The following is a 23,183-nucleotide window of genomic DNA, read 5'->3' on the forward strand; positions in this document are numbered from 1 at the left end:
TGTTTTGGTTTTTTTGTTTACTTATAGCCTTGCTCGGCCACCTTGTAAACTGGAAGCTTAGTGTAGCAGCTGCTAATGCAACGGCATTTGAGGACGACCTCACTGTGTGACCAGCCCACTGGGCCAATCCGCCCCTGGCAGGCTCTCACTGCACAAAATCAGCTTAAAGTCATTGCATAATTTAATTATCATAATAATTGTCAGATATGGTCCTTGTTTTTCTCTTTTCATACCTCTCACACATACCATTATAGGAGGGCTGCAACCTGGCATTTTAAAAAGTAATCTACCATTCAGTCGCACCCCATTTCTTTTTTCCCAACCCCTTCAACTGTTGCAAATTAGACGCCAAAAAATATATTGAAACATTTGGAATTGCCAATCCTCCCGACTGTTTATCCAGTTGAGTTCTAGCAGATTTCTTATTCCATAATAAACTTCTAAAAATCGTATGGAGTCTAAAAAAAAGTATTGTTTTGGAATCCAAACCGGGGAGTTTTGAAGTGTCTAAAGGAGTTGTGGCATCAAAACCATTTTAATAAGATTTCCCCTTGTCCTCATCATCAAACTTTCATATACCAATGAAAGGAGATTGGCAGAAATATAGTCTTGATTCTTAGAAGATACCACAACTCCCAAATATTTGAATTCTTTCACTATTTGTAGTTGTGTATGTTCCAATGAATAGTTCACCGGTGAGGGATCTAAAAGAAGTATTATAGTTTTCACCAGTTGATAGTAAAACCCGACATCTTACCAAATATATTAAAAATGAACATAATAAGACCCCTTGATCTACTCACAACCCTCGTATACAACAGAAAATCATTTGCATGCAGTGAGATACTCTCCTCAATTTCTCCATACTGCAATCCAATTATATCAAGTGATTGCCTTATCAAACCAGGCAGGTCCTCGATGCCAAAGCAGAGACTATTTACCCTCACTCTTGCCCCTGGCATTGAATAGAGCAGTTTAACACATGCCACAAATTTCTCACTGAAACCCACCCTAAGAAGAATAGCGCACAAATAACTCCACTCAGCGTTGTCAAAAGCTTTGGCAGCGATGACTGGAGAAACAGCCCTGCTCCCACAAACTCGATGATCGGCCTGAAGTTTCAGATATAATCTCCTTAAAAATGATTTGTTTGGTATAAAACTGGATTGATGCTCATGTATTAACTGAGTCATTGCTAAAATTAATCTATTTGCAAGTACCTTCACCAAGATTTTAACATCAGTGGTCCCCCCCTCGAACCTCTTCTTGTGGAGGAAGAGCCCACATGAGCAAGTGGAGGTTGCAGCCAGCAGTCTGGATGGGGTGCTGCTCCCCAGACTCTATCCTGGGTCCGCCCGCAAATCCCTGCTTTCTTTATACCATATGTTATCTGTTGTCCTAGCAACATACATACGGATCCGTGTCCATACACTGTATTAATTGCATATGCAATGCGGATCACACACATCCATAGAGATCAATGGAGCCCATATATGTGCTGGGATTTTTCTTCCGCTTGCAAAATACGCAATTCCTACCCACAAGCATGAAAGAAACTTCAAACGTCAATGGCTTTCAATGCCTGCATATTACTACGTATCTTTTGCGCGGATGGCGGTCGCAATACAAATCTGCTTGTGTGAGACCCCTCTTACTCCACACGAGTAACTTTGAGCAAACAGAATGAAATGAATGTGTCCATACAGAATGGGGAAGCACGTGCAAAGTGTCTCTTGTTAAATGTGTTTCTATTAGACGAACGATAGCTGCTTGAAATTGTTGAATGGCTAAAAAAACTACCTATGGCCGCCTGCACACGGGCGGAAATCCCGCCGCGGGATTTCCGCCACTGAAAGTTTGCATAGGAGTGCATTACAATACGCACTCCTATGCAAACGGCCGCGGTTTGGCCGCGCGAAATCTCGCGCGCCAAACAAACCGCGGCATGTCCTATTTTTGTGCAGGGCACGCACTCACCCGGCCGCCGGCTGCGCGGCAGCCGGCACATGAAAGAGTCGGGGCCGCCAGGCGCTGGAGAATACGCGCTCGTCCCTGCAGGCTCTCGGGTCGGGTCCCGCGGCGAGAATTCTCGCTGCCGGATCCGACCCGCTCGTCTGCAGGCGGCCTATCTTTTAGTTTTATCCCTGTACCCCGCACATTCCATTGGTGAATGATATTCATTATTTATGTTTACATCTCTAATTTAGGACACAGATTGCATTGCATGGTAGAGGAGATGAATGAGAGAAGAGGGACAAAAAAAAAATACCCCACCATCCATCCCCATACACATGTACACATATCTCCTAGACATAGTGATAATGGAGATATACAAAACAATATCACAGTAAGATCACCAATACTAAGTAGCCAAATACTCTACCAAGAACCCACTAATACAAACAACTACTAATTAGTGTTACATGAATGTTGTTAATGTTTATCCAGGAGACGGCATCCCTGGAATTATATCAAAGAAAAAAGTCTCCCCTGCATCACAATTTATAGCCTCGACGGGTGCAGAATAGCCGAAGGCATCTGTAAACCCCATAACCTGCTCTGAACATTTTGAAACTGCATCTGTTTTATTTAGTTTTTTTTAGTCCACTGAATAATCTGGAAAAACAGCCATACAATGACTGTCCATAATTATGTCTTTCATTTCTTTTGCTCTCTTTAAAGTAATTTCCGGATCTTTATAGTGCAGGACTTTTATATAAACAGTTCTGTGTTGCACCACGCGGAGGTAGTCTAGCAGGAGCTCTGTGAGCCTTTTCTACAGCAAAGAAAGACGACCAAATATCTTCTCCAATAGTTAATTTCAGGCATTCTTCAAAAACGTATTTCAGATACAATCATTCCACCTTTTCTGGAACCCCCATCAGTCGCAAATTACTTTTCCTTAGTCTATTTTCCAGATTTACTGCATTATATTGCAAACTATGGATAGACTGCTTGCATTTACTAATTGTATCCTGCATAACTTTTTATTTCAGTAACTTTTTGTGTCTTATAAATCCAATATCATCTTTCAGGCTACCAGCCTGAGCAGAGAGGGAAGCCAAAACCGTATTACTTTTCACAGGTAGTAAAACATTGTGTAGATTAGGTTCATTTTGTGTTTCGTTTTGCGTATCCACACCACTACCGTGTTTCCACAAAAATAAGACCTACTCCTATAATAATCCCTACCCCGATTTGCATTGAACGGCTGTGATTGGTTCAACAATAACAGCAGTGATTGGCTGAGCTGTGGCACTGTAGAACCAATCATAGCAATTGCTTGCTGGAGGCGGGGTTCTCAAACCTTGTTACCAGCCAGCGATCTTCTGTCGGCGCTGAGAACTGCACGGAAGCCTGCCGGAACTGGGGGAACAGCGGGAGGGACTTGGACGGCACCTGCTAGGTAAGTATGTTAAGACATCCCTCAAAAATAAGACCCTGTGCCTCTTTTGGGGCAACAATTAATATAAGATAGGGTCTTATTTTCAGGGATACACGGTAGTTTATGCCGAAATTGCTTGCATAATAATATTTGCAGAGGCAGATGAAGTATATAAAGCAGGGCCATGCTTGCCCTTCTCAGATAACATATTGAAAGTCCCATCAGAGGAGGCAAACACAACTGTAGATGTTTCATTAGTATTTATTATTGGGGTTGGAGGAAGAGTTGACCAAGCAAATTCCACCAGCAGAATCGCGGGCATTTCTCAGTAAAGCGATCAGAATGGTCAAACTGTTCGGAGCACGATCACCCCGCTCAATATTGGCTATTGCCTCCAATGTAGCATGGGCAGCCTCACGGTGAAAACTATTTGCAGTAGCGTTCACAGATCCCTACGGCTGAGTGCCATAATGAAGCAGAGTTGAAAACACCGCCTCAGGGAAAAAAAACAAGCTGGTGGGAGCTCTCCTGGTGTGTCTCCACTGTTCCCAGCATGCCCTAGACCACAACCCTTTAGTCAACCCATAGAATACAGTTTTCATGTCCTTTTTGCTTCAATATGTAGAAACAAGATCCCCTCCCCAAATATGGCAGAATTGCTGCTTATTTTTCAATTGCACTTCTCTTAAAATTATTTTACGTTTTTCAGTGCATTACATAGCACCATTGAAAAATACAACTCACCCTGCAAAAAAACAAGCCCTCAGACAGATACGTTGATAGATAAATAAGAGTTATGGTTTTTTTAAAAGTGGGGAGGAAAAATACAAAATGGAAAAAGAAAAGTGCCGCATCTTTAAGTGGTTAAAAGGCGTGCACCTCTTAATACATTTGTTGCATTCTACTTTGGAGGACACATTACTACTAGTATGAAATACCAATCTCAGTAAGGCCGCCTGCAGACGGGCGGGTCGGATCCGGCGGCGAGAATTCTCGCTGCGGGACCCGACCCGAGCGCCTGCAGGGAGGAGCGCGTACTCACCCGCGCGCGGCGGCCCCGGCTCTTTCATGTGCCGGCTGACGGGCAGCCGGCGCATGCGCACACCAGAGCCGGCGGCCGGGTGAGTGACGTTTCTGTGCGAGGCTCTGCGAGCCCCGCACAGAAATAGGACATGCTGCGGTTTGTTTGCCGCGCGACATTTCGCGCGGCCAAACCGCGGCCGTCTGCATAGGAGTGCGTATTGTAATGCACTCCTATGCAGGCTTTTAGTGGCAGAAATCCTGCGGGAAATCCTGCCGCGGGATTTCCGCCCGTGTGCAGGTGGCCTAATGTGCCCACATATGTGCTGGATATTTCAGTTTTTCTTCTTTTTGTGGTTTATGCACGCCATGTTGTAGACAGTTAAACGTGGTAGAATTGTACATTTCAGGCTTTTATTGCAGGGAATGTTGCTGCTGTTGCACAATGTACAGTACTGCTGTAACCCTGATTTTTCCATTTGTGAGCTGATGAAATTGGGATAATATGAGAGAGCGGCTGCGGAGAAATGACGTTCCTTGCAGTATCAGAAGACAAGTCCCAGTTGCTAAAGTTGTATCCTTTATTTGGGAGGAGCAGGGGTCTGTTGTATGCTGACAGCCATCAGGACTGCCTATCATGATGGTAAATCATTTTCTGCTTTCTTTGCAGGGTTTGTCGTGGGGCATTCTGGTCTATATGAGGCAGTGGGCATGCTGGTCCTCTCTTATTTCATCATCAGTATGACTGTGCTGTCAGTCTGTGCCATATCTACCAACGGAGCGCTGGATGCTGGTGGGGCTTACTGTATCCTTTACGACAAAGCTGCTGTATGTTTAACATGTGACTGTAATCTAAAGAACATGAAGGTATCACGTGGAACGTATTACTTTTCTTAGTAATGTTTTTTTACTTTAAAAATTATATATTTTATTCATTTCCAATAATTGTAAGAGTCCACATCAGGACTAATTCACATGCTAACGCAATTCCGACTGAAAGTTCTTGTTCAAAGTTCAAAATGTGTAAGCACTTGGACTAGTACCAATATGGCTTGTCAGCACTGCCCATGTGAGCAGCACTGGCCAATCACAGCTGCATGTAAAGTCTTAGACTAATGATGCATATTTATGCACAGTGTGCATCAGGTAGTCAGATGCCGCCGTCTTTGTCCATGACCGGAGGGTCGCTTTAAGAAAGTTGTCCCATGATTCAGTATTACATTTTGTCTCTAGATAGTGGTCTTATGTTCTTGTTATGTAGCCCCCCGGATTCTTCTTTATTCTTTCTCAAAATGTCCAGACATGCTCAGTAGCTTAGTCAGACCTTATGAATCCTTTTGTGCACAAACAATGGAGTTGTCCCTGCTATTGTGCAAGCAGACAATGAGGCCTCGTTCACACGAGCCTATATTTGTGCGTGTGTATGTGCGCACCAACCCAAGGTGTGAGGTCCGGGGAACGTGGAGGCCAAGGAAGAAGTTGTCACCACCTGCACGGCCAATCCATCTGTTTGGTAGTCGTCTATTGAGCTCATACCGATAGTAACATAGTATGTTAGGCTGAACGAAGACAATGTCCATCTAGTTCAGCCTGTTTCCACCTACCCCCCCTTGTTGATCCAGGGAAAGGCAAAAAAAAACTGAGGCAGATGCTAATTTAGCTCATTTGGAGGAAGACATTCCTTCCCTACTCCGTAATGGCAGCCAGAGTAATCCCTGGATTAACGTTTGAGTTCCTACCTGACTCCAAGACCGGGAGCAACAACCCCGCTGGTCACCTAATGTCTATATCCTGTAATATCATAGCGCTCTAAAAAGACATCTAGTCCCCTCTTAAACTCCTCTACGGATTTCACCATCACCACTTCCTCAGGCAGAGAGTTCCACCGTCTCACTGTTTTTACAGTAAAGAACCTCCTTCTGTATTGGTGATGAAACCTGCTTTCTTCTAGATGTAGAGGATGACTTTGTTACGGTATACTACCCTTCATACGCCAGCCTGGGTGCCCTAGATCTCACCCAAAACCCCTTGTCCCTGCCTGCTTGCCTCCACTCCTGGCTAACCCCAGGCGAGCAGAGCAACTGGGCGGCGGTCCCTACTCTCACTAAGGACCGAAAAAGGGACGCTGGTGTACCTGGATGAAAAGGGTAGAATACCGACATAAAAGGCAGATGTAAATAACCAACACGAACAATACAAAGCAGAACTGAGGCAGGTGGAAAAACCTGGTGGACAGTAGCAAAGTATAGCAGACAAGATGACAGAAGCAGGGACCAACAGAGGCAGACTAGCTAGCACACTGAGGGAAACCAATAACTGGCAGTGATTGCAAGTCTCTGCCCGACCTTTAAACAAAAGCCTCTGCCCAGGGGCGGAGAGAGGGAGACAGCCAACTCCCAACAGGAAAAAATAATAGGGAGCTCATGCACGGCAGCTGCACTCACAGGTGCGCACGCGCACAGTGCCGCGCAACCCACGCCAAACAGGCACCTGCGTCCCCGGCAGCCGGACAACAAGCCTGGAGACGCGCCCCGACCGCGGAACCCCGCACACCGCCGCCTGGGAGGACCAGCAACCGCCACATGGTAACAGCCTTCTTGTTACCGACGCAGTCCTGGGTATAGAAAAACCATCGGAGAGATCCTTGTATTGTCCCCTAATGTATTTATACATAGTTATTTGGTAGCCCTGTAGCCTTTTTTTTCTAGGGTGAATAATGCTAGTTTTGATAGCCTCTCTGGGTATTCCAGCCCTCTCATTCCATTTATTAATTTAGTTGCTCTTCTTTGAACCCCCTCCAGCACTGCAACATCTTTCCTTGTACCGGTGTCCAGAACTGTACACAGTATTCCATGTGAGGCCTGACAAGTGCCTTATATAATGGGAGGATAATGTTCTCGTCCTTCGCCCCTATACCTCTTTTAATGCAGCTGACTGGCATTGATTTCTCAAATTACGTCTACAGTCAACTACGGTAGTACCCCCAGGTCTTTTCCCTAGCAGTCTCCCATTTAGTGTATATTGGTGACATCCGTTTCTCCTGCCCATGTGCATAACCTTACATTTATCAATGTTGAACTTCAGTTGTCATTTTTCAGCCGAAGCCCCCAACTTATCTAGGTCTGACTTGATTGAGAAAATGGGGGGCACCGTCCTGTTGGAAGATGAAGTCAGTAGGGATAACATCGTAAACCTTGTTTGTGCAGAATCCTCCGCACAGCCGGCTGCAGGACGTCCAGTTCTCTGCTCGCTCTGCGGTGGATTTTTGAGGACTTTGTGTGACATTTTTTCACGGACGCGCTCCGCTGTTTCCACACTTACTGGTGGACAGACAGATGTTTTTCACTTACAGATACAACCCTTTTTCTTAAAATTGGAGGACCACTTATGAACTGTGGGTCTTCACCAAACTTTAGTCGAAAATGACGTTGCTCACTAATAGACTGGTAGACGTGAAAATCTCTCCACAGAACGCTCTCCTGTCTTCCTTGGGCAACCATTTAGTCTCCTATCCTCCTAGCCATGACTATGGTAGAATAAAACTTTTTGGGCCTCATTTAACAAAACTGTCTACTAGTAGGACTTTTTTTTTTTGATCATAGCAACCAATCACAGTGCCGCTTTCCTTTTACCTCAGCTGTTAGGAAATTAAAGCTGCACTCTGATTGGTTATGATGGGCAATAAGGGCTTCTTACTGGTAGACCGTTTTGCTAAATTAAAATTGCTTCTATTTCCATTGATATTAAATTTCTGTGTCTGAGTGTCATTAAATAAGAGTTATGAGGACCTCAGATGGGGAAGAACCCGGTGTACCAATCTTCCCAGCTCCCCGCTGTGTACACATGTTGCCGGCACGGTGGGCTGTGCTTCCTGTCAGGGGTACGAGTAGATGTAGGCGGAGCTTCAACTGCACTCTTTTAACAAACCTTTTTCTTCTTCTTTTCTGGGATATTAAACCTTTCTGTCCAGTTAATAGTTTTGTTTCTATGATTGCAACCGTTTTTGTTGTGTTGTCATAGAGACGGTGTGAGCATACAATTCTCCGCACCGCATAGTAATGGCATATAGACAACTCATCTATGCTTCCTTTTTCTCCACTGTATGTTTTAATCATTGCGCCCACCTGATAATTTTGTGGTTTTTACTTAATTTTAGTAATTAAAGGATTTGTCTGGTTTTAGAAAACCCACTTTAAAACACCCCGTTAAGGAATTCTCCTCAGTTGGGCAGCCTGATCTAGCAGCTAGAAAAGAGCTCGGATACAAAGAGCCGGAGGAACCATCATTTCCGAGTCCCGAACTGTGCAATGCATCATTCTGGGAAATCACAATAAAAAGGCAATTGAAGAACCAGGCGGCGCTCCAGGCTTCCATTGCAATTAGACTGCATGGACTTCATATTCAAAATTCCGACTTCCAGTCCTGCATCAGGCTTCTTGTAGCGCCATTGCTTTCATGTGAAACCCTGTGGGGTCGTATAAGGCTGATGAAGGGCTAGATGTCCGAAAAGTTACTATACGTAGATACTTGCAGTGGAAGTCTGGATGGATGTTCATCTGAACTTGAGCTTCTCCTATAATCGCAGCTCTCTGGCAGTGCGGACCGGGATGCACACAGATAAATACCGAGTTACCAGGCGATCGGTTCTGAAAATAGTATGAGGGCACTAGAAGCTAGTAGTTTAATTCAGATATTGCTAGCCCAAGAATACATTTGTCTCTGAAATGCTCAAAAGTGTCATCTGATAGAGATCCTGCAGTTCCTTGCTAATTCCACTGGATGGCGCACTGTCCCATAAAGTGAGGAATAGTTCATTGAGTTCTTGTTTGTTCTATAAGCCAGTTCATCTTGATTTTGCAGAGTATCAAGTGACTATTTAATGCCCTGTTTGGACTGTTAGAAACTTTTTGTAAACTTTTTAGAATAGTGTAGCAGCTGTCCGACCAAGCAAAAAAAAGTCTAGACAGAATAGAGGCCGGCCAGTGGCAACTGATGGGATTAAACAGGAGGTGTGAACTGAGACGTGAGGAATTTGTTGCAGATGTTACCTGTGAATTGATACAGGGGATTGGAGTACCAGGAAGATTCTTACAGATTTCATGCACATATCGCAGACATCGTCCATGTGGAAAAACAGGTATGATGTAGATTTTCACATCTTGTCACAGATTAGTAATTAGTTGCAGGGCAGAAACTGGATTTACCCTCCTGACGTCCCTGCTGCAGTTGTGGCAGTGTATAACAGCTGCAGCAGAGGAAGCCCTGTATATATGGGTGTCCCGTACACCCATCTCCGGGAAGAGGGGTGCAACGTGCGCACTGAGTGCGCCAGGGTCACATGCAGGGGGGTTCAGCTTCGTTGATGCTTCTTAATGAATGAGAGTCTTTTGGAAATCATTGCTAAATTTGTATTACCAGACACTGAAGCCTGCCAGGACTCACTGCGATAATAGAGGAGGGTAGCAGCACCTTTTTACACAGTATCTTATCATGTAAGGTGCTGTGATAATAAAGAGATCACAAAGACCCCCCCTCCCCTTCTTGCTGGGACTGCCAACGATCAACTGTAATACCTGGAGAAAATTGTCAGTAAAAGCTCCTTCACACGGCCATATTTGCGCGTGTTTTTGCGCACACAAAAATTGCGTGCGCAAAATGCAGAGTTTAGAACCGATTCGTTCTCATGTCACTTTTTTTGTGCATGCATTTTTCACATGTTCAAAAAATAAAACATGCTCTATTTTGTGGACATTTGTGCTCCAAAGGGCCCCATAGAAGTACGCAGCATGGTGCAAGAAATACTGCGCGAAACTGTAGAGAAAACACATCTGGAGCGCATAAGACTAAATGACTGTGAGCCCTGTATGGCGTGGCGCTGGCAGTTACACTACATTTACCAAGCACCACAGCACCATTGATGGTGCAGAAGCTGTTATGCTCGTAGGCTGTCCCAACCATGTGAGTGAGGAGATGTTGCTGCTGTCAGTTACAGCAGGGTATGCCGTGCGGCAGCTTGGGCCCCCCCTAACCTTTTGGGTTTGCTTGTACTACCTGTGACTGTGATCGTTACACCCATGCCTGCAGGAGAATATCCAAAAATACAACAGCAAACGAGAAATGCGTAAAAGCCTCTCCTCTCTGGCACTCTTTACACGGTTATCTTTGTAGTGTAATTAACCCTTTCCCAATCTGCATTGTACAAGTACATCCTATGTTTAATGCCGCGATATGGAGCAGGCTCACTAGCTGAGCCCTAGCCATACACAGCGTGTGTCAGCTATCTTTGAGAGCCAGCAATAGTCAGAATTGGAGATACCTCAGATCGTGGCTGTTAACCCTTTAAGTGCCACTGTTAATTCTGACAGCAACATTTAAATGTCTCCATTGGGACTGAGTTGTCTTGAACAGCCTCCCTGCAATGAGATCGCAAGGTGCCGTCCAGGGGCCTATGGCACATCTTAGGGGCTCAGTCACACGGGTGCATCGGCACCCATACACAGGCGCTGATGCGCCCGTGTGACTGAGCCCTCACTGCAGGAGGAAGACGGCCGTACCTCAAGACGGACGTCTCTCTGCACCGCTGAAGAAAGAACACATGACCGGCAATGAAGCCGGTCATATGTTCTTTCTCCTGGCGCTGCAGAGAGACGTCCGTCTTGAGGTACGGCCGTCTCCTTCCTGCAGTAACATGGGCGCCGATGCACCCGTGTGACTGAGCCTTAATATAATGGCAGTGAAATTACATATACTGTACATATACATTTTATACTGTATAATGATCACAAGTTCAAGCCACCTATGGGGATTTAAAAAAATTTAAAAATAAGTAAAATAAAGAATTTTTAATTATTAGAAAAAATATAAAGTAATAAAAGTTTAAGACAAAATATTTTCCCATTCGTCACATCACAAAAAAGAAACTAAAATAAAAATTGGTATTGTTGCATCCACAAAAATCCAATTATTAATTACACCCTGTGAACACGATCAGAAAAAAATAAGCAATGCCAGAATTACACTTTTTTTGGTCACCCTGTCTCTAAGACGAAAATCGAATAAAAAATGACCAAAATGTTATTTTCAACCCAAAATGGTACCAATGAAAACTAAAGGTCATTTCACAAGAAACAACCCCTCGCACAACCTGACAGTAAAATAAAAAAGTTATGGGGGTCAAAAATGGTGACAGCAAATTTTTTTTAAAGTATTTTTTAACTATGTAACTATTGATCTCTATAATAAAATTAACTTGTCTTTTTTACTGCACCATGAGTGTCTTGAAAATAAACCACCTCCCCTCCAAAAAATTGGGTGCAGTAGCGTTTTTACATTTTGCCCCATTTAGAAATTTTTAAAGGTTTTCCAATAAATTTTTTGAAAGTTGAGAGCAGAAAATGAAAAACAAAATTAAAATCTTCTTATGTCTGCAGGGACTTACTACTCTCATTCTTCATTATTACATCCTCCCACTCCCATCTGTAGGACGTCCCTTGTGCTGCACCCATTCTGTGTAACTCACTGCCCTGGACCACTAGCCTTGCTCCCAACATTTTAAGTGTTCCTTGGGTAAAAAAGAAAAAAGTTTGGTCTTGTGTTAGCCAGTAGAGCAAAATGTAATTGCTATATATATATATATATATATATATATATATATACATATGAAAAGGCGCAGACATGGATTAATTTGTGCTTAAAACACTACCAGAACAGGATGAGTAGAGGAGTAAATACCTAATTAGTCCACTGATAAGGTATCTGAAAGTTTTATGGTCTCTGAATTGGTGTTAGAAGATCACCAGGGGTATTGTTGTAGTATGTCGCCACCAGAAGTTAGGGGTGGCGACCTAATACAGCAGTGCTACAAAATGTTAACGCCCCCAGCTTGTGATTGGCTGGGGGCATGCTTCATCCCTGAAGTGCCATTCTGCGGACTGCGGTACAATTGGTAGCATTGGAAGAAACTGTAAGCGGGAAATGGGCGTAACAGAGTACAGAGGCGGTGGTCGGCACGGAGCAGACAGCTGGCGGCCGTGCAGGACGCATGAGAAAAAAAACACACGGGACCGGGCAGAGATCAGCTGCAGGGGACCAAGCACAGACACGTGTGGGACAGAGCAGACAGACGCTGGTTGTGTTACCCTGCACATGGAATGGGGGACGGCTTCTCCAATGAGACTGATTGTTGCAGAGTGGGTTAGGGTGAGGATTAGTTTTCTTCTTAGGCTTACATTATTAGCTGTAAATGCTGCCCTAAGAAAAAACTAACCCTCACCCTAAGCCTGCAGGGCAGACAAAAATTCAATCCACCCGCTGCTAGGACCTTCAAGCATTGACCCAATTGAAGCCTCATCCTGGCTTTCAGCATCCAATGTTGTGTACCTGCTCCTGTGCAGTGAATGTCTTCTTGGGGGTCTCTATGTTAGATGAGGTCTCACTGCCACAGAATTAAAGAAAGAAAGACAGAATTACCTGTGGCCGAGCATTTTTGTAGCCACAGACACAACATAGAACATATGAAAGTTACTATATTAGTACCTAAGTGCGCAAAAAATAGCGCATCTGTTAGAACCATTGGTGCCCTATAGCACTGGTCAGATGTCCGTCTTTTACAGGCGCAAATTATGCGCACCTTCAAAAATTAGGACATCCGTGCCTCTCATGCGCAGCGCGGACCTAACTGGCGCGCATAAAGAATTCCCGTGGAGGGTCCCCTCATCACTGAACACTGTGACAGCAGTGTTACAGTGTTCAGTGATAAGGGGACACCCCGCAGGGGTTAAAGATTCCCCTGCCGCAGCTGTCACCTGCTGTGGCAGAGAACCGCAGTACTACCGCATTGCTTTCAATGGGACCGGCCCTGCAGCTAGCCCGCTAAAAGCAATGAGCTGCAGGCAACCTCCACAAGTGATTTTCGGGTAAGCCATTGAATGACAGCTGAGCACGAGCTCTGATTGGTCTCAGCGCTCAGGCAATCAGAGGCAGTGTTTTCTGGAGGTGAGGATTATTAAATTCCCGGCCACCAGGATACAGAAGAAGAACTGCCGGGGAGCTGCAGAAAGAAGCCATGCCGGAGTCCTAGGTGATGTATTATTTATTTATTTTTTTTCTGTCTATTTTGGCTTATTTTCAGGGAAGGGCTTATATTCGAAGCCCTTGCTCGACAATCACTGCGGGGGTTGCCTTCATCCCACTGCTTTCAAGGGGCTAGCTGCAGCACTGGTCCCATTGAAATCAATGCAGTAGCTGGTGACAGCTGTGGCAGGGAATTCTTTAATGCCCGTGGGGTGTTCCCTCATCGCTGAACTCTGTGACAGCGCTGTCACGGTGTTCAGTGATGAGGGGACCTTCCTGGAGCGGCTGCGTTTCTACAAGCACAGTTGCTCTAGGGAACAGAGCATATACACAGACCTTCAGTCATGCGCATTTTGCTCATCCGTGGATCACATTTGTTTGGCGCGCATGGGTGCGCGAAAAAAACCGCTCGTCTGACTGAGCCCTTAAAAGGCAACTTCAAATCTCAATGATCAATATCTATAGTGGGAAAACCCTTCTGTCTCTGAGCTTTCTAGCGGCTCAAACATTTGAGTCCCAAAGAGTTAAATGATAGATTGAACTGCTACGTCTACAATGCTAACTTTGTTGCAACCGAATAAAAGGATTGAAAATCTAGGTTGGCTGACAAAGTTAGGAAGTATTCAGTGACTAAGTCTGATTAATTCATATGCCAGTCTGGCGAGGCGCAGGACAGAATAGCGGGGTGCAACCGTTTTGAACTAGCAGAAAAAAAACAGTTCAAGGAGGACAAAGAATGAAAATGGAGCAAGGGAACACTAAAGGACATGCACTAAATGTAGATGAACTTCACTTTGTGAATTAGCATTTGGTACGTTCAGCAAAGGCGGCATATTTGCTGTCAGCTAGGATGATGTATATAAGGATGTATGGTGTGCAGAATTATAAAATAGGCACTACAGTAGGTTGTGACTGCCTGAAGCTAGACTGCGGAGAATATCGCATATGTGAGGCTGAAGATCCTAAACGCTCTGTGTTTGCCTGTTGCATACTATTACTTATTCCAGCAGGTTGCTGTTCTCTAGTATTTGGCAGGAAATGAAAAGTAGAATCCAACTACAGATCACAAAGATTTAGTTAAATCATATACAGAACTAAAAAAAACAGGGTGTGTCTTCACGGCAGACTTGCTGCGGATTTCATACTAAAATGCCACAGCAACATACAGAACAATCTAAGTCAATGGGTTTAAGCAAACCCCATTCACTTAGGGCTCGTTCACACGAGGGGCTGAATCACGCAAAAAATTGTGGCTAACTGCGCAAAAAATCACGTGAATGGACAATTTTCCTTGATCAAGTCCCGAGCCTCATTAGCGTGAAAATCGCCCAAACGATTGGGAGCTGCATGTTGCAGAAAAAATGCGCTGCTGTTCGGAATTCCCTCGGTCGATAGAAATCCTCCTAATGGCTTCTAATGTCTTAAATACAGACACCTGTCTGCTTTTCCAATCAATGATCTCTCACTCTCCCCTCCGCCCCTCCCCTCCCCTGAATCTGCTTGGACCAGTATGCAGTTACTCGAGAAGAGCGATGCTCGCTCGAGTAACTGCCTTAACCGAGCGTGCTCGCTCATCTCTAGTCAGGACCTGTATTTTCTCACAGCAGGGAATTTCAGTTGCTGAATGTCAGTCATTGATATCTTATTGTCCATAGTGCAAGACTATGGATGGCTTCCACAGCTGAGAGGGGGAGGAGGACATAAGGTCCAAGAATATAGACAAGGGGGCGGGGAAGATAATGCGCAAGGCTATAGATGGCTGAGAGGTGGGAAATGAGCAGGAGGAGCAGTGTGAGACTATGAACAATGTAGAGGGGGTGGGATACTGAACAGGACAGCCAGTGAAAGACTGTGGACATATGAGTGTGGTAGGGGGTTAATTTTCAGGACAACCAGTAGGAGACTATAGACAGCAGAGGTGGCATGGCAGTAATGGGTAAGACAATTGATGCCCTGGGGGAAAAAATTCCTTCCTGACTCCATAACAGCAGTCAGAATAATCCCTGGATCAACACTCTTAGGAGAAAGTTCCTACCTGACTCTAAGTTTGGCAGTCGGATCAGCAACCCCACTGGTTATTTAATGTCTATATCCTATAATGTCATAGTGCTCCAAAAAGACATCTAGTCCCCTCTTAAGCTCCTCTACCGATTTTGCCTTTCCCACGTCCTCAGGCAGAGAGTTCCACAGTCTCACTGCTCTTACAGTAAAGAAGCCTTTTCTGTGTTGATGATGAAACCTGCTTTCTTCTAGACGTAGCGCATGCCCTCTCGTTACCATCGCAGTCCTGGGTATAAACAGATCATGGGAGAGATCCTTGTATTGTCCCCTCATGTATTTATACATAGTTATCTGCTCGCTCCTTAACCGTCTATTTCCAGGGTGAATAATCCCTATTTTGATAGCCTCTCTGGGTATTCCTCCCATTCCATGTATTAATTTAGTTGCCCTTCTTTGTACCCCCTCAAGCACTGCAACATCTTTCCTGAGCACCGGTGACCAGAATTGTACTCAGTATTCCATGTGAGGCCTGACAAGTGCCTTGTATAATGGAAGGATAATGTTCTCGTCCTTCGCCCCTATAGCTCTTTTAATGCACCCCAAGACTTTATTAGCTTTTGCAGCAGCTGACTGGCATATTTTGGTGTGGAATCCCACCTCTGTGTCCTACGGTGTAAATACGTCCCATCAGAAAGGTCCCTAACACATTCCACTCCTCAACTTTCCACATACATAGAATTAATATGTCGGAAGCTTTCAAGACGGCAGGCCTGCCTACATGATTTCTATAAGTTGTGAGCATTGATATATATCACAGTCCGTTAGGGGGTGAGGAGGAGACTCTGAGGAACCAGGGTGCACACGAGCTTAGTTGTCAATTTTCTCCTATGTGGCTATTTTCTATTCCGACAACTTTTGCAGATAATGAAGTCCTCTAACACAGATGTGATAATTTGTTTGCCTTCGCCTGGACCTTTTCCAGTTCGATTATCTTTTTCTTTTCTCGTTGTTGACCAGACATTTCCTGCATATTTTAGGTGAGGCTTGCGGGGATTTATTTAGGTAGGATTATACTTTCCTCCAGTGAACATGCTTTATTGCAGGATAATATCTTGCTAGTTTGAGCTGACACTGATTAACTTTGGTCTTGCTGGCGCACAGTTAGACGCCTCCAATCACTCCCAAATCCTGCAAGAATTCCCCATGTAGATTCTATTTAGAGGAAATTGTATGCATAATCCTAATCTTCACATTCATTTTCTTTTCCACAGGAATTTTTATTTCAAGTTTTGATCCCAAATCATCGTAAATCTATTTTAGCCAAGATGATAAAATCTGTTACAGTTTAATAGAGAGAACTTAAAAGTCTTTCTACAAGAACTACGGAGTATAAAATAGTCCCTTCTTTTATAGGGTACAACAAGCCTTAAACAAATACAAGGTAGCGTCACGCCGTAATGCATAATCCTGCAATTTCCATCACCTTTTGATCAGATATTGCATATATAATGGTGACAGCCTCACGATTTTTCATGAAAATGAATGTGAGGTTGTGACAGAACCATCTCTGCTGCTAACACCATTGAATTGATGTAATTTATGATCTTGGTTATATCCCTGACTTGTAACTATATGTATTATTAAAGGATAATATTTCCCAAAAAATGATGTTGTCAATTTCAAGGTCTTTTGACAAAAATTCAATCAGTAGAAAACTTAGGACTAATGAGAGTGAATATTACTTAGCTCAACTATGAAACTTCAGGTGTAGAACACGTTGGATGTTTGGGCATGCCATCTCTCTTGGGCTTTGTTCACACTAGCGCTAGTTTTTTTCTGCTGTTGGGTTCAGGCCCAGGAGATGGACTTCAAAAAAAGCTGAAGTGTTGGATTTGGCACACGATCTTGCACGGCCCCTGTTAGCTATAATGGGGTCTTTTGGGTTTCCTTCATGTCTTCCAACACTACTGGACAAATTAGTACAGCATGCTGGTCCATGGTATTCATTATAATTCACATGCCTTATGATGCAAACCTTTCCTGGCTCCTTGCCCGGTCCTGTTCTTGACCTTGCCTGTGCCTAGTACAACTGTTTATTCTGTCTGGTTCTTGTGGGGCATTGTGGGTTCTGACCTCGGCCTCATCTGTGATCCTTGGAAATGTTGCCTGGCACTGTCGATTCCCACCTCTCCTGACCACCCATGTCAATGCTGCTGGCTTATCTCTTGGCACGTCATCCTCTCTCTGCCTTTCGGTTCACAAATCACAACATTTCTACTGTTTCAGCGTAGCAATCGCCAGTTCAAAATTACTTTTTTGGACTGGCAATTGTGTCCTGGGGATCCCTTGCAGTGAAATTCATATCCTGGTTAAGGGTTTAAGGGTGAAAACTAGGGAATCCCTTCGACTCTACGCCCAGGTTAGGCAGTGCCAATTCACTGACACTACCTACCTTTATGTGAACCGTAACAACATGCATATTTACTTTACATTCCTGCTGTCATATTTTGAATTATTTGATGCCGTTAAAAAGAAAGCCCCTGGAAGGACTTTATGCCAATTTATAGATATGTTTAATAGAACTGACTCAATTCCTGGCCAATGGCTCAATTTCATAAACAAAATGATAAAATTCATATAATTATTATTTCTCTTTTATGGCATAAAATGTTGATAAATGGCTGCCTAAAGGGGTCTGCACGGGCAGATGTCTCATGGCTGGCGAGACATCTGCTCGTTCTTTACCCCCAGTGGGATCATTGCCACCTCTATGGAAGAGTAAAGGATTGCGTCACTGCGAAGAGTTTTAACTAATAGCCACCCCCTGTTTCATGGATCTCCGCAGTAATTAGTACAGAGCTTTTCTTAACGCAGATAATAAGACAAGCGGCCATTGCTGTTTTTAGTTTTTGGATCTCTGAGCTGCCGTGTGCTGATGAATTGCTGTAAAGTTCTATTTCCAGGCAGCAATAGATCAGACACTGGATGGAATTATACGTAAAGCATAACTTGTCATAGTAACGGCAGACACTCTCATCACACCTTCTAATGGTAAAAGCGGCTGCTAGCATTTTGATATGTTAAAGGGAAAGTTCACCTATACACATCCAGTACCGATGTAGTATGTCTCCACCGGAAGTATGGGTGGAGACATGGGTTGGCCGGGCTGAGTTACAGGGAACACCCAGGTCACGCCCATAGCTGTGGATTGGCTGCCGCACACACACCTCTCCAGACACGCATGTACTGGCCATCCCCCTGACAGCTCACACATCTCCCTGCCAGCATGCCTTTCGTTGGGTGTCTACAGAAGCTACGCCAGTAGATATGCAAAGGTTAAGCTCCTCGTTATGTGTGTGGCAAATATATACAAGATATCGAGCCTTATTGATACTCTGATTCCGCTATACTACTAATTTTTGCAGTGATCTGTGAAGGTAATATGCTTTCATTTGGAAGAACTCTGTGTGCAATAACTTAGGTTAGCGGTACTCTTCGTGGAGCGCGCTGCTTTGTGTTATGTCTACTTAAGCACCTTAATATACCTATTGATCACACAATAAGTAATATGTTTAATAAGATTTATGCCTACTTCAAAACCAATTAACCAACTCAAATTGTTCTATGTGCTGATCATACCCTTGTATTGTAAAGAATGCCCTCTTGTTATAGCGCCCAACAGGGTTACAAGTGCGCTTAGTGCAATGACTCATGCAATGCTTTCAAAGAAATACTGTATATAATATTAAGATGCCTGCTGGACTGCTGGCTTCAGCTTGACATTACATCATTTGCTTAGCATTTTCTTCTCTTTTCCAGGTATATATCAGTAGCTTAATTTCCTACTACTGAGTGAGTGAGGACATGACACTGAGTAGGTCTCTGGGTGAGTGAGAGGCTGGCTATTAATTGGTGCGTGCCTAGCCCTGTGTGTGTCTGGCAATAGAAGTTATTAGCAGTAGAATGAAATGTTTAGCAGATTTTAATGTACTTTTTTTTACATTATAGTTTAGTCCTGTAGCTGTAATAAGCTGTGCACCTGTGATTATCGCATTACCAGCCTTAAAGGGGTTGTCCCGCACCGAAACGTTTTTTTTTTTTTTTCAATAGCCCCCCATTCGGCGCGAGACAAACCTGATGCAGGGGTAAAAAAAACAAACCGTCCAGTACTTACCTGAATCCCCGCGCTCCCGCGACTTCTTACTTACCTTAGTAAGATGGCCGCCGGGATCTTCACCCACGATGCACCGCGGGTCTTCTCCCATGGTGCACCGTGGGCTCTGTGCGCTCCATTGCCGATTCCAGCCTCCTGATTGGCTGGAATCGGCACACGTGACGGGGCGGAGCTACGAGGACCAGCTCTCCGGCACGAGCGGCCCCATTCTGAAGGGAGAAGACCGGACTACGCAAGCGCGTCTAATCGGGCGATTAGACGCTGAAATTAGACGGCACCATGGAGACGAGGACGCTAGCAACGGAACAGGTAAGTGAATAACTTCTGTATGGCTCATAATTAATGCACAATGTACATTACAAAGTGCATTAATATGGCCATACAGAAGTGTATAACCCCACTTGCTTTCGTGGGACAACCCGTTTAAATAAAGGTTCACATTCAGTAACTGTAAGCAGTGATCTTGAAAACCTTAAAAATGGATACACGGACTATATTAAAAAAATTGCTAAGATAACCCTCCCCCCCTCCCCCCGCCCCCAACGGATCCACTAGAATGTCTAGATAGCAGAAGAATCACAGATTGCAAGAATGTAATTATTATCACTGAACTCATGTTCACTCCCGTGCAGGAAGACTGCAAACGTCCTATTCCCTGTATGCTAATGTAGCATCTAAGACATCTGCTGAACTGTCTGTCTGAGCTTAGGAGTCCAGGAGTCTGCCTTTTCAGCTAGCCACAAATTATACTTTAGTAGTTCAGGGTATATTTCATGGTGGCAGATTCCCTTTAATTTCATATTGTGCAATGTATAAGCATGAGAGATGAGCGAACACAGTTTGTAAGGTTAGTTACTCGAGCGAGCATCACTCTTCTCGAGTAACTGCCTTCTCGTCCGAGCATGCTCGGGGTGAGAGCAGGGGGGGGGGGGGGGGAGAGAGAGATATCTCTCTCACTCTCCCCCCTCGCCCCCCTCCGCTCTACCCTGCCGCCCCCCGTTGCACCCCCGAGCACGCTCAGACATGAAGGCAGTTACTCGAGAAGAGTGATGCTCGCTGGAGTAACTGACCTTACCAAGCGTGTTCGATTATCTCTAATAAGCATTATTGGGTAAAATCAGAAAACCCCTTTAAGCGTCTTTTTGCCTTAGTGCGCCTCCTGGTCCCATGTGAGACAAGATGTTAGGTTTTGTGCGGCTGTGGAAAGTGGGCCGGGTTGGTACAGCTTGTGGGGTTTCCATAGTATGATGTAGCTCTATGTTAGGAAAAATGGTCAGCTCCCTCAGTTGATATGTCCGCGGAGGAGTGATGCAAACAGCGCATGGAAGTTGTGGGATATGTTATAGGACCGTATAGCGTGGTCCGTTGGCCTCTGATATACTGTACTAAAGGGCAGCACTATAGTATGATGGCTTATGCACGGTATGACAATAATATTAGTTTTCTGTTTGACACTATTATTAGAGCACTACATGGAACTTTATTTATGAAATCCCTAAGTACTTTAAGCCATTGTTATGAGGAATATTAGCAGGGATGCGTAGGACAGTTTTAGTGGGCACTGCATGTTGCTGTAGCTTTTGCATTGTATAGCATGATTAATTTGCGCACTGACTGACAATGTTATGATCACTTTATTGTATTCCCATTATTTATGCATCGTATATCACTATTCTGCCGGTACTCTTGCACTAGTATTGGGCTTGCTGCTGCATTTACCATATAATACATTAGTAGTTCTGTTTTGTATGGTAAATAGTTCAACTGTCCTGCTTGAGAAAGACATGAAATATTGCGCGTATTTGTGATGCCTGGAGATGTGTAATAAGCATTATGCACAACATAGAAAGTAATTCTGGTGTCTGCTGTCCATCTTCAGGCTTTGAAGTCTAGCAAGGTGCGACTTAGTATTCAGTTCAGCAATACTCGGTGTCTTGGAGTATCAGCAGCCCTCGGGAGCATGGCATGTTTCCTTGTACCCAGACCAATCTCCGCTGTATCACTAACACTACTTCTGCGATTCCATTGAACCTTATTAACTTGTATAGTAGCAGGAGGTACTATACTATGTCTCCGCTCTGCTCCATCGCACCATCCACCCCACACCTGGAGGCACAACATTTTTAAGTAAGGGTGCCTTCTTGTTCATAAAATTGTTCACGTGAACGTGAACGATAAATGTTCGGTCTTAATGCAAGCCAACGACTGAATTCCGAATGAGAATCGTTTGCTTCTCGCTCGTAGTTCATTGTATGCAGACATAAAAATCATTGTTGGCTCCTTCACTTCTTGTTCAGTTTAAACAGTGATTGTTGAGCGTTATGGGAAACACTGAACATTCCTCAGCGATTCTTGTTGAACGAGTCAATGACAAATCTGAGAGCATCTTCTTATCATGAATAAAGCCTATACAGGTAACATAGCTATACAAACGCTGCGAAAGTCAACACAGGGAGTCAAAATTCTGTAAATCAAAGCTGTATTCGGAGCGATACTCTGAGCCACAAAGTCCAATGGTTGATGAGACTCAGGAACAAAATCAATGCAAAACCCAGTTAAGGCCCATTTAGACAACGATTATTGCTCAGAATTCGATCAAAAGCCATCTTTTGAGTGATAATCGTTGTGTGTAACTGCACTGACATTGTGCAGTTTTCGATATGCTGTCGCTCATCGTTGTCTTTCATCGTGCTGAAAGACAACAATGAGCCTTATCCGGGAATTACAGCGGGATACAGCTGATACTATTGTTTCAGCTGTATCCTGCTCCCTGATCACAGACTGGGTATAAAGAACAGAGCGGTCCAGCTGCGTTCTGCATACCCTGCACGGAGCGCTCGGCTGTATAACAGCTGGCCGCTCGTTGCAGAAAACGTCTGGATGCAAAAGACAAGCGGGGAAACACCGTTTGTCTTCTGCATCCTCTGCTCTGAGCGCTTGGCTGTATAACAGCCGGGCGCTCAGAGTGGTGGAACAGCTGTATGCAGAAAACAAGCGGGGACACCCCACTTGTCTTTTCCATCCTCTGTTGGCAGTACAAGGTGATTGCTCATCTTGTTTAAAGATGTATATTGCACAACAATGATCGCTCAAAAGTCGCTTGAGCGACATCTTTTGAGCGATTATCATTGTGTCTAAATGGGCCTTTACACTGGATTGCCCATTGAAGACACTAATCTGGCTCCTTATTTCTTGATGAATAAGTAAATAAGATTGTTGAAATTTGCAGAAATCAGGTGCTGATCAGTGAGAAGGCACCTGATTTCTGCTTGCTTCTTTCATGTCTCTTGGTTTTACTTAAGACCGCTTTCACACAGCCAAGAAAATCACGCAAGATTTGCACTTTGTGAGACGCACAAATCTCACACAAATATAAACCCCATTCATTTGTATTGGTTCATACACATGAGCAATGTTTTCCTGCATAGCACTGCAATGCGATGCTATGCAGCAAACACATCACACCATATTCTATCTTCCCTCAATATCAGCCATTGTTTTCACTGGGGCCGGCCCCATTGAAAGCATTGG

General features: G+C 44.3%; 1 protein-coding gene across 1 annotated transcript in view; it reads left to right on the forward strand.

Moving 5' to 3' along the window:
• The window catches only part of LOC136627479 (solute carrier family 12 member 9-like), a 288,868-nt gene that overhangs the window by 12,805 nt on the left and 252,880 nt on the right, over positions 1–23,183 (forward strand). Inside the window, exon 2 of the mRNA XM_066602618.1 lies at positions 5,076–5,210. Within this exon, the coding sequence (XP_066458715.1) occupies positions 5,076–5,210 (135 nt within the window). The remainder of the gene's footprint in view (positions 1–5,075; positions 5,211–23,183) is intronic.

The sequence above is a fragment of the Eleutherodactylus coqui genome, chromosome 1 (genome assembly GCF_035609145.1).
Source record: "Eleutherodactylus coqui strain aEleCoq1 chromosome 1, aEleCoq1.hap1, whole genome shotgun sequence".
NCBI lineage: Eukaryota > Metazoa > Chordata > Amphibia > Anura > Eleutherodactylidae > Eleutherodactylus > Eleutherodactylus coqui.